A 16,365-nucleotide genomic window follows, 5' to 3' on the forward strand; every position below is an offset into this window, starting at 1 on the left:
TTGTAGAAACATCTCAAGGATGATCAATGGAAACTGGATGCACCTGAGCTCAATTTTGAGTCTCATAGGAAAAGGTCTGAATACTTTTATTTTTAATACATTTGCAAACATTTCTAGATGTATTGTGTGTAGATTGAGGAGTAAAAAAATATATTTCATCCATTTTAGAATAAGGCTGTAACGTAACAAAGTGTGGAAAAAGGGGTCTAAATACTTTCCCAATGACCAAAGGTATGTGGACACCTGCTTGTTGAACGTCTCATTCCAAAATCATGGACATTAATATGGAGTTGGTCCCCTTTTTTGCTGCCATAGCAGCCTCCACTCTTCTGGGAAGGCTTTCCACTAGATGTTGGAACATTGCTGCAGGGACTTGCTTCCATTCAGCCACAAGCATTAGTGAGGCCGGGCACTGATGTTGGTTGATTAGGCCTGGCTCGCAGTCGGCGTTCCAATTCATCTCAAAGGTGTTTGATTGGGCTGAGGTTAGGGCTCTGTGCAGGCCAGTCAAGCTTTTCCACACCGATCTTGACAAACCATTTCTGTACAGACCTCGCTTTGTGCACGGGGGCATTGTCATGCTGAAACAGGAAAGGGCCTTCCCCAAACTGTTGGCACACAGTTGGAAGCACAGAATCGTATAGAATGTCATTGTATCCCGTAGTGTTAAGATTTCCCTTCACTGGAACTAAGGGACAGCCCAAACCATGAAAAACAGCCCCAGACCATTATTCCTCCTCCACCAAACTTTACAGATGGCACTATGCATTGGAGCAGGTTCTCCTGGCATCCGCCGAATCGATTGCCAGACGATGAAGTGTGATTCATCACTCCAGAGAACTCGTTTCCACTGCTCCAGAGTCCAATGGCGGCGAGCTTCATACCACTCCAGCCGTCACTTGGCATTGTGCATGGTGATCTTAGGTTTGTTTGCTGCTGATCGGCCATGGAAACCCATTTCATTAAGTTCCTGAACAGTTGTGCTGCTGCCGTTCTGTGAGCTTGTGTGGCCTTCCACTTTGCGTCTGAGCCTTTATCGCCCCTAGATGTTTCCACTTCACAATAACAGCACTTACAGTTGACCGGGGCAGCTCTAGCAGGGCAGAAATTTCAGGAACTGACTTTTTGGAAATGACATTGCCACGTTGAAAGTCATTGAGCTCCTTAAAATAAAAAAGTAATTGAGCTCTTCAGTAAGGGCATTCTACTGCCAATGTTTGTTTATGTAGATTCCATGGCAGTGTGCTAACGGGTGTGGCTGAAATGGCCTCTTCACTCACATACTTTTGTATATATAGAATATGTTTCCTTAAGAGTTGTACAGAGTATAATATTATTCAAATTGAATTGCATCTGTAAAAAAAAAAGAAATTGCTGCCTAAGCTGCTTCCACCAAGTATTACATCTTGAATTTTAAATTTAGAAAGTGTTCTATACTTTTTCTTTTACTTAGAAAATGTGGAGCAGGTTGTGTAAATCTGTAGGGGGAAAAATCTAATTGAATGCCTTTTTTGACAATTGGGAAAGGAGTTTGTAGACTTTCACTAGGCACTGTCTGAGTTAGACTGTAAAGACTACATCATGTCTACTGAGCAAAATAAATGATAAAAACTAACTACACATGGCTGCTTTAAGACAGACCTTATTAAATATGGCTTATATAGGCAGTCCTCCTGTTTGGTGAAAGTGTGGATGTTTAAGAAATCTAGGTACAGATTTAGCTACAGTTTACCACCTTCTAACAATGTTTTTGTTGGCATTTATTGTATGTACTATTCACCTAATTTCTGATTACAGGGGAAGGTGTTCCCTAAACTGAGAAACAAGTGTTCACAGGGCTCCTCGGACTTAGTGTCCGATAAGGAGGAGGATGAGGCCACAGACTATGTCTTCCGCATCCTGTTCCCCAACAGCCAATCAGAGTTTGGTAAGTGACTTTGACCCCTCCTCCAGAGCACTGGTAATATCCTGGTTTTCATTTGCTCCATGACACCTATTATCCGACTGTTAACTTCAGGTGGCCCCGGAGTGAGGTTTTTTTGTTTATTTTTGTTATCCAACTGTCCTCATTGTCCGTTCCAGTGACTATAACACACCCTCCCCGTGTTTCCCCGGGGGCTCCTCTCCTGTCCCGCTCCTTCTCCCTCCATCTGAGAGGACAGCCCCTGACCAAAGGGATCTTGGTGGTCCCTAAGCGCTCCTGCAGCTATCCCAGAGACCACTCCTCAACCACCACAGGGAACAGCTGTAATGTTGCCACACCTCAGCTCCTCCATCTGTCTGTCTGTCCACTTCCTTTGCTTCAATCACCGCCTCGCACTCTGTCTCCTCCCTGAAAACCTTACAAATGAGTCCCCTAATCATGCACTCTCTGTCCCCTTTCCTTAACCTCAGTCCCTCTTGGACAACAGGTTGCTGACCACGGGTCTTCCAATCAAAAAATCTAAACGTTATGTCAAGGTGCATAGTGGTTTAGAGTAGTAGCAAAATAGCAAATGTTGAAATTGACATGTTAAAGGCTGAATCCTAAGTTCAGGTGCACACACAACTCAGAAATGCATGCCTTGACGTCTATGAAACATTTGCGTGAAGAACTTTAGTATGTGTGGGCTAACAGAATAAAGAAAGCCCAATAAGAATGTCGCCATTACGATGCCAACAGACAGTTGTACACCCTCCACAGATTGACATGTTTTGATTCCCCAAATGTCCTTGGTGATGTGCTTGATTTGTTCTCCAATACCACCTAACCTCTATGGCAGCTATTAACCTATCCTCTAATCTAATGAAGGATCATGTCCAGTATCATACCCAATCTGTCTAATTCAGCTGTGCTCGTGTCTTGAGAATCATCTCCAGAGGTGTCCAAATCATGATGGTGCAATGTGACTGTGTCTGAGAGTTTGAGTCTGTGCAGTTACAGTATAGGTCAGAGTTTGACCAGGGTCAAATACAGGTATCTGCCAAAATAAAGGAAACACCAACATAAAGTGTCTTATTAGGGCATTGGGCCACCATGTGCTGCCACAACAGCATCAATGCGCTTGGCATAGATTCTACAAGTGTTTGGAACTCTATTGGAGGGATGCGACCCTGTTCTTCCATAAGAAATTCCATGATTTGGTGTTTTGTCGATGGAAAACGCTGTCTCAGGCAGCGCTTCAGAATCTCCCAGAAGTGTTCAATTGGATTGCAATCTGGTGACTGAGACACACTCACACACCCTTTAAACCTCACACGCCCTTTAAACCTCACACACCCTTTAAACCTCACACGCCCTTTAAACCTCACACGCCCTTTAAACCTCACACGCCCTTTAAACCTCACACGCCCTTTAAACCTCACACGCCCTTTAAACCTCACACGCCCTTTAAACCTCACACGCCCTTTAAACCTCACACGCCCTTTAAACCTCACACGCCCTTTAAACCTCACACGCCCTTTAAACCTCACACGCCCTTTAAACCTCACACGCCCTTTAAACCTCACACACCCTTTAAACCTCACACACCCTTTAAACCTCACACACCCTTTATGCTCCTTTGAGACCCCTCTTTTGAAGTCACTAACCACGTTTCCATCCACAGTTTTTATGCAAGTTAAGATATACCTTTTTAAAAACAAAATCCCAACAGCTATGATGGAAACAGGATGTTTTGGTGCAAATTTATAAATGCAACAGATTTTTTTTGTTTGACATGGTGGGATCTTTTTGTGTCTGTAAAATGTACAGTTGGAAGTTTACATACACCGGAAGTTTACATACACCTTAGCCAAATACATTTAAACTCAGTTTCACAATTCCTGACATTTAATCCTAGTAAAAATTAGGTCAGTTAGGATCACCACTTTATTTTAAGAATGTGAAATGTCAGAATAATAGTAGAGAGAATGATTTAGTTCAGCTTTTATTTATTTCATAACATTCAGAGTGGGTCAGAAGTTTACATACACTCAATTAGTATTTGGTAGCATTGCCTTAAACAATTTAAAATTGGGTCAATCGTTTCGGGTAGCCTTCCACAAACTTCCCACAATAAGTTGGGGGAATTTTGGCCCATTCCTCCTGACAGAGCTGGTGTAACTGAGTCAGGTTTGTAGGCCTCTTTGCTCGCACACGCCTTTTCAGTTCTGCACACAAATGTTCTATGGATTGAGGTCAGGGCTTTGTGATGGCCACTCCAATAACTTGACTTTGTTGTCCTTAAGCCATCGTTTTGGAAGTATGCTTGGGGTCATTGTCCATTTGGAAGACCCATTTGCGACCAAGCTTGAACTTCCTGACTGATGCCTTGAGGTGTTGCTTTAATATATCCACATAATTGTCCTTTTTCATGATGCCATCTATTTTGTGAAGTGCAGTCCAGTCTCTCCTGCAGGAAAGCACCCCCACAACATGATGCTGCCTCCCCCTTGCTTCACGGTTGGGATGGTGTTCTTCAGCTTGCAAGCCTCCCCCTTTTCCTCCAAACATAACGATGGTCATTATGGCCAAACTGTTCTATTTTTGTTTCATCAGACCAGAGGACATTTCTCCAAAAAGTACGATCTTTGTCCGCATGTGCAGTTGCAAACCGTAGTTTGGCTTTTTTTAATGGCGGTTTCGGAGCAGTGGCTTCTTCCTTGCTGAGCGGCCTTTCAGGTTATGTTGATATAGGACTCGTTTTACTGTGGATATAGATACTTTTGTACCTGTTTCCTCCAGCATCTTCACAAGATCCTTTGCTGTTGTTCTGGGATTGATTTGCACTTTTTGTACCAAAGTACGTTCATCTCTAGGAGACAGAACTCGTCTCCTTTCTGAGCGGTATGACGGCTGCGTGGTCCCATGGTGTTTATACTTGCGTACTATTGTTTGTACAGATGAACGTGGTACCTTCAGGAATTTGGAAATTGCTCCCAAGGATGAACCAGACTTGTGGAGGTCTACAAAAAAAATGTCTGAGGTCTTGGCTGATTTCTTTTCATTTTCCCATGATGTCAAGCAAAGAGGCACTGAGTTTGAAGTTAGGCCTTGAAATACATCCACAGGTACACCTCCTTGACTGAAATGATGTCATTTAGCCTATCAGAAGCTCCTAAAGCCATCATCATTTTCTGGAATTTTCCAAGCTGTTTAAAGGCACAGTCAACTTAGTGTATGTAAACTTCTGACCCACTGGAATTGTGATACAGCGAATTATAAGTGAAATAATCTGTCTGTAAACAATTGTTGGAAAAATACTTATGTCATGCACAAAGTAGATGTCCTAACCGACTTGGCAAAATTATAGTTTGTTAACAATACATTTGGGGAGTGGTGGAAAAAAGAATTTTAATGAGTCCAACCTAAGTGTATGTAAACTTCCGACTTCAACTGTATTATGCGAGAAATTGCGATGGAAAGGCCTTTATGCACAAATATTGATATAATAACCATCATATCAAAGTGAACTTGGAGTCACGCGATGATATCTAGTGTGGTCGTCCCACTACGACTCAATAAACCATGCAGTTTATTTGGCTACAGATTAAATAAATGATGATGAACTTCACGGGTGGGTGAAAGAGCAAGGTGATGAGTTTGATGCTCCTTTCTAGTAAATATCGAGAGTCTTATTCTGGTGACATGATGATTTATGCTTGTCTGCCGTTTTGACCACTAAAAATATGAATAATCTCATCATGTAGACCAGCCAACTCACGCAGCCTACCTGCACTGTATCTGTGAGCTGTTGGCTAGAGCGTACGTGTCAAGACCAGAGTGGTCACATTTGCTATTTTAACGCAACAGTTTGTGACAAAACTATCGTTAGACTTGAAAATGCAGTGGAAACACATTGAACTTTTGATTTTTATTCAGTTGGTGAAAACTTAGTGCACACAAAATGTACCTTTTTTTGCTTATGTCATCACGCACTGATTTTTATCCGCAACAAGTCAGTTTGGTGGAAACACAACACTGGTGGGAAAACATGCACATTTACTTCATGCTGATTGTTTTGAATATTCGCCATGAAATGGATATTCGCCAAGTGGATGGAAACCTAGCTACTGAGATCTCTTCTAGCCATGGTAGCCAAAATAATGGGCAACTGGGCATTTTTATATATGACCCTAGGCATGATGGAATGTTTTAATTGCTTAATTAACTCAGGAACCACACCTGTGTGGAAGCACCTGCGTTCATTACATTTCCTTTATTTTGGCAGTTTCCTGTACACATAAGTCATATACTCACAAATACTTGAGCTTTGCTTGATATAGTTTGCCCAGTACAATGGCAACTCCAAGCTAAATCAGGTACACCTCAAATACTTTCAAGTATTTGATTTATGTACTTGACGTGGGGCTGATTTCGCGGGGATGATTTCAAACCTCATACTGTGCGCTAACCATGATGCTTGTGTGCGTTGTTCTGTGATGCAGTGGCTCCAGAGCTAATGGACCAGGGGGCCAACATCTGGCAGCCCATCCCCAGGAAGTCCTCCTACTCATCCTGTACCCAGGGCAGCTTCTCAGATGGAGGACCCGCCAACGGTTGCAACCATGAAAGGTCAGAGACGGGCACACACTGGTGGTTACCCAGACATCATCCCTGGCATTTACCGATTCCACTGACCTAAACTAGTGTTTGAACCCGGGTCTGTGGAGCTCGTATCCTTCTCAGGTCAGTAGGATCGGTAAAGGCTGAAGATCGAAGAGAAGGCATTATGGAGGACACTTTGATTTATATGCCGTTTCCCTCTACAGAGCCCCTTTGAAGCTGCTGTGTGACCAAATGAAGTATCAGATCATCTCCCGGGCGTTCTACGGCTGTACGTGATTGTGAACACAACTCTTCTATCTTTTCTACCCCTAGATGATTTGCAATGCGTTGCAATGTATTCTAATTTCAAACTGTTCATCAATTAGCCTAGCGTCCAACTAATAATTAGGTGGCCGATGTTTGAACGCCTTATTAAATACTTTATCTCAGAAATGAGGAGCATTTGAAAGCTGTTATGTTTTTATATTCCAGGGCTAGCTTATTGTCGTCAACTGTCCACTGTACGTACACACCTCTCGGCCCTGGTCAACCACACTATCGTGGCACCTGATGTGCCCTGCGATGCCTTCACGGGCCTCACCGCTGAGGTGTGGCAGAGGTTCCTTCAGGACTGCACTGTAAGTATCACCATCACATGATTAGCATTGTTGCTAACATCATCAGAGATACACACTGTACAGTACCAACCAGCCCAAACCCCCTGGCGACAAGATGCACGTGCACATACACACACACTCATCTATATTCACCCATTAATCATCAAATCACTCACCACATTCTTACTCACACAACCAAACGTATGCAAGGGTGGCTTGCCATTAAGATCAACAGCAGACATTTGCATGGGTGGGATTCAGTTGACTAATCAACCAATGAGAGGGATTCAGTTGACTAATCAACCAATGGGTGGGATTCAGTTGACTAATCAACCAATGAGAGGGATTCAGTTGACTAATCAACCAATGGGAGGGATTCAGGTGGCTAATAATCTATCTGGTTCATCCATGTGTGTCCAATCCTGTGTTTGTACAGTCCTACTGTCTGTATTCAATCTGGGCATTTAGCTAAAAGGGCTAGATTATGGGCTCCCGCACAGCGGTCTAAGGCACTGCGTCTCAGTGCTTGAGGCGTCACTACAGACACCCTGGTTCAATTCCAGGCTGTATCACAACCGGCCGTGATTGGGAGTCCCATAGGGCGGCACACAATTGGCCCAGCGTCGTCCGGGTTTGGCCAGGGTAGGCCGTCATTGTAAGTAAGAATTTGATCTTAACCGATTTGCCTAGTTAAATATTTTTTTTAATTATGTATTATACATTATTCAACAGTGAATTAGGACCCCCACTGACATCCAGTGTACACAACCATTCTGCAGAATAATTGATCTACTCTAGATAAGCCACTGGCCTGCTTTTTTTGTTTTGTACACAATGTGTTCTTGTGAATTGTTTTAGGTCAGTGTACTGTATATGTAAACGTTAGTCTATTCATGTGTGGGTACGTCGTTGTGTGTACTGTACAGTATATTCCGACCTGGGCTCACCTGGCACAATAGAACCAATGGAATAGTTCTAAAAGTGAAACCCGCACTCTAGACAGGCTCGATCAAACTCACAAAACTAGTAACTTAAAGAAAACGACAACTACTGGTATTTGAACCCAAGTCTGTACAGAGGAATTTCTATATCTCATTGACTGAGGTCTGTCCCTCTCTGCTCTCCAGGCCTATAACGAGCAGGAGCTGCTGCGCCTGGTGTACTTCGGCGGTGTTGATCCTTCGCTGCGTAAGGAGGTGTGGCCCTTCCTCCTTGGCCACTACCATTTTGGCATGTCTGAGTCTGACAGGAAAGAGGTTGGTGTCACACTTGCCATTTAGATGTCACCACCAAAACCCCTTGACCGCCAACCCCTGACCCTTGCCCTGTGACACTGCAGGTGGATGAGCAGGTGCGGGCGTGCTACGAGCAGACCATGAGCGAGTGGCTGGGCTGCGAGGCCATCGTGCGGCAGCGGGAGAAGGAGCAGCATGCAGCGGCGCTGGCTAAGTGCTTGTCTGTCTCGGCCAGCGTGGATAATCCCAACCCTGTCCAGAGGATGCTGCACCATGACTCCAGCATCAGCAATGAGGTGACGCGCGCGCACCTGTCCACACGCACACATAGCCTTGTGGCACACATTGGTGGTCCAATATGTTGTTTTGACCAAGATGTTAGATCTCCAACGCCTCAAAGTACAAAGCATATAGTGAAGTGTTCACTTGGGTCACCAATAATATACGGCCTTTATGACAGTTACGTATCATTGCATGCAGGCCTACAGAATCACTTGTCCACATTAGAATGTTGTGTTGTGCCAGGTTTTTATTGACCTGTTTTCTCCCCTATTGGTTCTCTGGTACTAACCATGCCAGTCCTCCCGGAGCTGCAGCTCAGACAGACAGAGCCTGGCTCGCCTGCAGAGTGACTCCAGCAGCAGCACCCAGGTACCCCTCATGCACTCTGAGAGTCCTATTAAATACTGTAGATGAAATGTTACATTGATTTTGTATGTCATTCTATCCCCCTCTATGCTCACATAATTGAAAGTAGCAATTATTCCTAATAATTAACCATACGAATAATAACACACACAGGGCTGAATACACACTTGCCTGTATACAGGTGATTCTACAAAAGTTTAGCAAATTACAGTCCCATTCCCGCAAAAACAATTTAAAAAACGCTTAAGTCTCCAAACTTAAGACATTTATTTACATCATGATATGTTCTAATTCAATCCAAGGCAATAAAACATATTGTACAAAGTAATATAGTACACAATTTAGGAAAAAGTAATTGTTTATATTTAGCGGTGGCTGTCCCGAACCCTGACTCCTGAACTTCATAGAAAATAAAGCAATTAATGATTTGAGTTGTATCGTTACATTGAAATACACTGATCTAATAAGTAGTTTGGTTTCTTTTTAAACAGCTTTCTCAGAAAGGCTGTCCCAACTTTTGATGTCACTACTGAAACACACATGTTAGAAGACCTTAGAATAAATGTGCCTTAAGTCACACCCCTGCAGATGTCACCAGGTGACGAGACTGTACCCCACATGGTGAGTAGTCTGTCCTGCAAACCTTTAGGAGAAAATCAGTGAGCAAGTTGGTAAATCTTCATGTATTTTTTTACAGTGTCACTAATGTATCAAGAAGTATAAGAAGTACGCCTTTGTGACTAAAATATATGTTTGCTGGGATGTACATCCGTCCAAATGGAAGATAGCTAACTATGGGGATTATTTTAAATACAAAATAAGTCAAAATTGTACAAACTGAAATGGTCACAACAATTACTACCATTAGAGATATATTTGTATCTGCGGCAGTATGGCGTTTGTGACAGCATGGGCAGCGCCATTGAGGATAAGTCCCTTCTAAAGTTGCATGTGACGTGCTCTACCAACTGAGCTACAGAAGACCACCATGTGGGTAGGGGACAAGTGTACACTTCAGGAAAAAGTATTGTATTGAAATGTATAGCCAGCAGGGGGGCTCCCAAATCTATTTGGCCAAAACATAGATGTCTATAATGTGCTCTACTGTACTATACTGTATCCTACTGTACTCAAATTTACTCTATTTGAGTTTCTTATGATTGAAGAAAGGGCCTATGGACTCTTGATTTAGTGGTCTTGGTCTTGAGACATAACAAAAATAAAGTCTTATCTCACTGGGTCTGGATCTTGGGACCAATGTCCTGGTATAAATATTGGTATTGGCCTGGATATTACCTTAGTCTTTGGTTTACAAACCATAGGCAACCCAATTTGAAGAAGGCAATGCTCTCTGATGATTGGCTGATCACTCTCAACCCATAGCAATCCCCACCCATTGGACCCAAGTCATAATTGAAACATCTAACAACATCATTAATTGGATGTATAAGTAATTCAATCAATTAACACGTTTCAGATTCATACAGTCAACAGAGAACAATAGAGATTATATTTCTATAAATTCAATTTAAAAAATCTAGTTAAATGGTATGCAAATAGCATTTATAAAATGTACAGTATCAGTCAAGTTTGGACACACCTAATCATTCAAAGGTTTTTCTTTATTTTTACTATTTTCTACATTGTAGAATAATAGTGAAGACATCAAAACTATGAAATAGTGTCACAGTCCCCGGTTCGATTCCAGGCTGTATCACATCCAGCCGTGATTGGGAGTGTCACGGATCCCTCCGGAACTTTCATTACGCACACCTGTCCCCTATTCCCACTGATTAGTACTTGTATAAGTGTGCCCTTTGATTTCCATCCGTTGGTGCGTGTGAGTACCTGTGCTGTGTGGTTTGGACTTTTGTGCCCTTGTGGATTGCGCAGATGATTACGGGTCTCGTCCCGTGTGTTAATCATTGTGCACATGTTATTTATTTGAGGTACTCCTCCCTCTTTTGTTTTGGGTTTCTACCTTGTTTTGTTACGTGTTTGTTTGGTCTTCGTCCCTGTGCCTTTACACGGGACGCTGTAATTTGGGCTTAATAAAAAACCCTATTATGCGTTCCTGCGCCTGTCTCCAGAATCTCTTCATACCAACGTGACAGGGTGTCTCATAGGGCGGTGCACAATTGGCCTAGCATCGTCTGGGTTTGGCCGAGGTAGGCTGTCATTGTAAATAAGAATTTGTTCTTAACTGGCTTGCCTAGTTACATAAATATTGGCATAAACACTCTTGGCATTCTCTCAACCAGCTTCATGAGGAATGCATTTCCAACAGTCTTGAAGGAGTTCCCACATATGCTGATCACTTGTTGGCTGCTTTTCCTTTACTCTGCGAACCAACTCATGCCAAACCATCTCACTTGGGTTGAGGTTGGGTGATTGTGGAGGCCAGGTCATCTGATGCAGCCCTCCATCACTCTCCTCTGTCAAATAGCCCTTACACAGCCTGGAGGTGTGTGTTTTGGGTCAAAGGATAGTCCCACTAAACGCAAATGGGATGGCATATTGCTGCAGAATGCTGTGGTAGCCATGCTGGTTAAGTGTGCCTTGAATTCTAAATAAATCACTAACAGTGTCACCAGCAAAGCACCGCACACAATCACACCTCCTCCTACATTCTTCAAGGTGGGAACCACACATGCGGAGATCAACCGTTCACCTACTCACAGAGACACGGAGGTTGGAACAAAAAATGTAAAATTTGGACCAAAGGACAGATTTCCACCAGTCTAATGTCCATTGCTCGTGTTTCTTGGCCCAAGCAAATCTCATCTTTTTGGTGTCCTCTAGTAGTGATGCACTTTGAAGCAATTTGACCATGATGGCCTGATTCACCCAGTCTCCACTAAATAGTTGATGTTGAGATGTCTGTTACTTGAACTCTGAAGCATTTATTTGGGCTGCAATCTGAGTTGCAGTTAACTCTAACTTATCTCTGCAGCAGAGGTAACTCTGGGTCTTCCTTTCCTGTGGCGTTCCTCGTGAGAGCCAGTTTCATCATAACGCTTGATAGTTTTTGTGACTGCACTTGAAGAAACTTTAAAGGTTCTTGACATTTTCCAGACGTTCATGTCTTCAAGTAATGATGGACTGTTGTTTCTCTTTGCTTATTTGAGCTGTTCTCGCCTTAATAGCTATTTGGTATTTCACCAAATAGGGATATCTTCTGTATACAACCCCTTGTCACAGCACAACTGATTGGCTCAAACACATTAAGAAGGAAAGAAATTCTACAAATGAACTTTTAACAAGGCACACCTTTTAATTGAAATACATTCCAGGTGACTACCTCATGAAGCTGGTTGAGAGAATGCCAAGAGTGTGCAAAGCTGTCAAGGCAAAGGGTGACTACTTTGAAGAATCACAAATATAAAATACATTTTGATTCATTTTACACTATTTTGGTTACTACATGATTCCATATGTTATTTCATAGTTTTGATGTCTTCACTATTATTCTACAATGTAGAAAATAGCAAAAAATAAAGAAAAACCCTTGAATGAGTAGGTGTGTCCAAACTTTTGACTGCCACTGTATCTGTAATAGAAGGTTAATAAAATTACTACTGTGCATGGTTCTCCCTTCATTGCAACTTTCTCACTATGTTTTGGTAGTGACAAATTTAGTGGGGTGATAAGGAATTCAAGTAAATATGGTATATACTGTATGTTGGAATAGTACCACTTCTGTAGCATGACTCATACACTAGACCTGCTTAGTCCCACAATACTGAAAAGTGTAGAACACAATCACTATTTATGGAAACATGTTGTATTATGGCTTCAAGATAAGCATCTTAGAGCGCCTCCAAAAGCTAGACATTGTTCCGACACACAATTTGTTGCTTTTTTAATACATTTAATCTTTCAATTTTTGTCGTTTTATACAACTATAATATTCCTAATGTTGCAAACCTATGTAAAAAAGAAAATTACTGGGATGGGTAAAAATCCTGGGATTCCAGTGTTGGTAGAAACAAATGTCAAATCTGTATCAAGTAAAGAAAAGCCAACTGTCCTAGGTGAAGCATTTGCAGTGGTTCGTAGATGTCAGCACCTGTATGATGAGACTTTGGGGAAAGTTAAAGGAGCGTGGACACGTTTTTAAAGAAAAAAGGGGAGTAAGGAGAAGCTATGGATGCAGAGTTTTCTCTGTATGATATGACAAGGGCGTTGGAGGGATGCGGACAGACTGCTCCTTGAGAAGATAGGGTGTGTTATGTGATGTTTAACGTGCACCGGGCAGTGCGCTGGAAGCAGTGTTAGGGTTGTATAAGAAGGTGCTGAGGACTGGGGTGATACCTGCTGGGTGGAAACGTGTGGCGGTCCAGAATTGTCAATGTGGTTTGAAGTAGACGATGGTTCTTCTCAGGGACGTGTGGTTAGTCCTGTGTTGTTCACCCTGATGATAGATTTATATATTTAAAAAGGTGGGACAGGGACTGAGTGTGGCCTTGTATGCTGATGATGGGGCTGGATGGGAGAGAGGTAGGAATGTGGAATATGTGATGAGGAAGAACCTGTGGAAGATCGGTCTCTAACATGGTGGTTTAGGACGTCTGTGGCCAAGACCTGCTTAATGGTGTTTGTATAGGAGGAAGGTTAAAGATGTTAGGCTGCAAATATACGTTCAGGATATAGATCGGGTGTCTGAGTCGAAGTATTTAGAGTATGTGGTTTGATGAGAGGCTTACGTGGAAGAGACATGTTGAGTATATTGAAAATAGGGGATGAAGGTGTAGAACCTCATGAGGGCAGTGGCAGGATGTGATTGGGGGTCGGATAGACAAACACTGTTGTATATGTATCAGGCATTGATCAGGTCATCTTGGGATTATGGGTGCTTTGTATATTGATCGGCAGCCAAAACGGTACTACAGCGCCTGGATAGGATACAGTCAAGGGCCCTGAGAGTGTTTGTTGGTGCCTTCAGGACGACACCACTTCTTGAGGCATTGCAGGTGGATAGTGGGGAACTGGCACTGAGGATAAAGCGGGACAAACTTGCATTAGCGTACTCTGAAAGGTTAAAAAGGAGTTCAGAAAGATTTCCTGTCATGGCAAATGGGGAATGTTGGGACCGAGGAGTGGGTAAGCAGAAGGGTGGACAACTGGGCAGAAAGTGGTAGAATATGGACCAAGGGAGAGTGAGAAAGGGCCGGCAATTGCATTGGGGAACGTTCCTCCGTGGTTGTTTCCGAAACCAAGTGTAGCTGTGGATATGATTGAGGGAAGGAGACGGGGTGTGGAGATGTATACATATATACACACTACCGTTCAAAAGTTTGGGGTCACTTAGAAATGTCCTTGTTTTTGAAAGAAAAGCCCTTTTTTTTTGTCCATTTAAAATAACATCAAATTGATCAGAATACAGTGACATTGTTAATGTTGTAAATGACTATTGTAGCTGGAAACGGCTGATTTTTAATGGAATAGCTACGTAGATGTACAGAGGCCCATCACTCCTGTGTTCCAATGGCATGTTGTGTTAGCTAATCCAAGTTTATCATTTTAAAAGGCTAATTGATAATTAGAAAACCCTTTTGCAATTATGTTAGCAAGGCTGAAAGCTGTTATGCTGATTAAAGAAGCAATAAAACTGGCCTTCTCGACTAGTTGAGTATCTGGAGCATCAGCATTTGTGGGTTCAATTACAGGCTTAAAATGTTCAGAAACAAAGAACTTTCTTCTGTATCTCGTCAGTTTATTCTTGTTCTGAGAAATGAAGGCTGTTCCATGTGAGAAATTGACAAGAAACTGAAGATCAGACTTGTGGAGGTCTATGATTTTTTTTTCTGAGGTCTTGGCTGATTTCTTTTGATTTTCCCATGATGCCAAGCAAAGAAGCACTGAGTTTGAAGGTAGGCATTGAAATACATCCACAGGTACACCTCCAAATGACTGAAATAATGTCAATTAGCCTATCAGAAGCTTCTAAAGCCATGACATAATTTTCTGCAATTTTCCAAGCTGTTTAAAGGCACAGTCAACTTAGTGTATGTAAACTTCTGACCCACTGAAATTGTGATACAGTGAAATAATCTGTCTAAGCAATTGTTGGAAAAACTACTTGTGTCATGCACAAAGTAGTTGTCCTAACCGACTTGCCAAAAGTATAGTTTGTGTGAAATGTGAAATGTGTGGAAATTTGTGTAGTGGTTGAAAAACTAGTTTTAATGACTCCAACCTAAGTGCATGTACACTTCCGACTTCAACTGTATGTATGTATGTATGTTTTAGAAAATCATTTTATTTGTTTTTAAGGAGATATATATATATATATATATATATATATATATATATATATATTACACACACACAGATGGTTCAAAGGATCCAGTCAGTGGTAGGGAGGGGGCAAGAGTGTATATCCCAGATTTCAATGTTAGAGTATGTAAGTGGTTAACTGATTGTGTCAGTGTAGGTGGCCGAGTTGATGGCCATGATTCTAGGTTTGAGATGGGTGGAGGAGGTGAAACCATTCAGTGGTGATCTGCTCTGATTCAGCTGCAGTGTTGAGTAGTGTGAAGACGGGCAGGTCGGATAGGGGAGACTTGTGTATGGAAATGATGGAGCTGTTAATGGGATTGGAGAGGATGGGAGTGGTGGTAAAGCTTTTGTTGGGTTCCTCCCCAAGTGGGTGTGGAGGGTAATGAGAAGGCTGATGTGGTGGCTAAGAGTGCGGTGAGGAGAGAGGGTAGATATTCAGGTCCCGTTGGGCCGTAGGGAAGTTAAGTACTTGATCCAGGAAAAAGGGCTCGATCTTTGGCAAAGCAAGTGGGAAGCTAATAGTGAGAGGAGGCCATTTTATTGCATGCACCAGTCAGCTAAGGAAGAGGTGGGGAGTATGGGATGTAGTGCTGAAGAGACTACAGTTTGGGCACACGGGTTTGAATGCCATTTTGTGAATGATTGGGTGACATGAAACAGGTCTGTGTGATGAGTGTTTAATGGAGGAAACAGTGGACCATGTGTTGATATTTTGTGAACTGTATGACGTAGATAGGGAGAGGTTGTGTGAAAGGGTTAGAGAGGCTGGACGGGGTTGGGGTTTAGGTGATGTAGTAGGGGAGGAAAGGGGAGGGAAATGTTGTCTAGGGCTCTATTTCACTTTCTTAGAGAAAATTGAATGAGGTAGGCCGTGACTGGCCTCACACTCGAGTACAGTAGGTGGCGGTGTATGCACCTTAAAAGTGGGTTGGTGGATCGCATCCAAATCTCAAAGAAGAAGAAGAAAAGTTTGGGAAACGCTGCTCTGGTCTATTAGTTATATTTATATTGTTATATTATGTGTAAAGGGATCTTTTTGGAACCAGTATTCCTCAACCCCACATTATCTCGCCTG

The 16,365-nt window shown here is 42.5% G+C and overlaps 1 protein-coding gene across 1 annotated transcript in view; it reads left to right on the plus strand.

Moving 5' to 3' along the window:
• LOC110535772 (small G protein signaling modulator 1) overlaps positions 1-16,365 on the plus strand; it is an 82,806-nt gene that overhangs the window by 51,898 nt on the left and 14,543 nt on the right. Inside the window, exons 12-18 of the mRNA XM_021621022.3 lie at positions 1,798-1,927; positions 6,409-6,535; positions 6,733-6,797; positions 7,001-7,146; positions 8,253-8,381; positions 8,465-8,656; positions 8,940-9,011. Coding sequence (XP_021476697.3) covers positions 1,798-1,927; positions 6,409-6,535; positions 6,733-6,797; positions 7,001-7,146; positions 8,253-8,381; positions 8,465-8,656; positions 8,940-9,011 — 861 coding nt within the window. The remainder of the gene's footprint in view (positions 1-1,797; positions 1,928-6,408; positions 6,536-6,732; positions 6,798-7,000; positions 7,147-8,252; positions 8,382-8,464; positions 8,657-8,939; positions 9,012-16,365) is intronic.

Source organism: Oncorhynchus mykiss, chromosome 11 (assembly GCF_057628025.1).
Source record: "Oncorhynchus mykiss isolate SJ-2025 chromosome 11, ASM5762802v1, whole genome shotgun sequence".
Taxonomy (NCBI): Eukaryota; Metazoa; Chordata; class Actinopteri; order Salmoniformes; family Salmonidae; genus Oncorhynchus; species Oncorhynchus mykiss.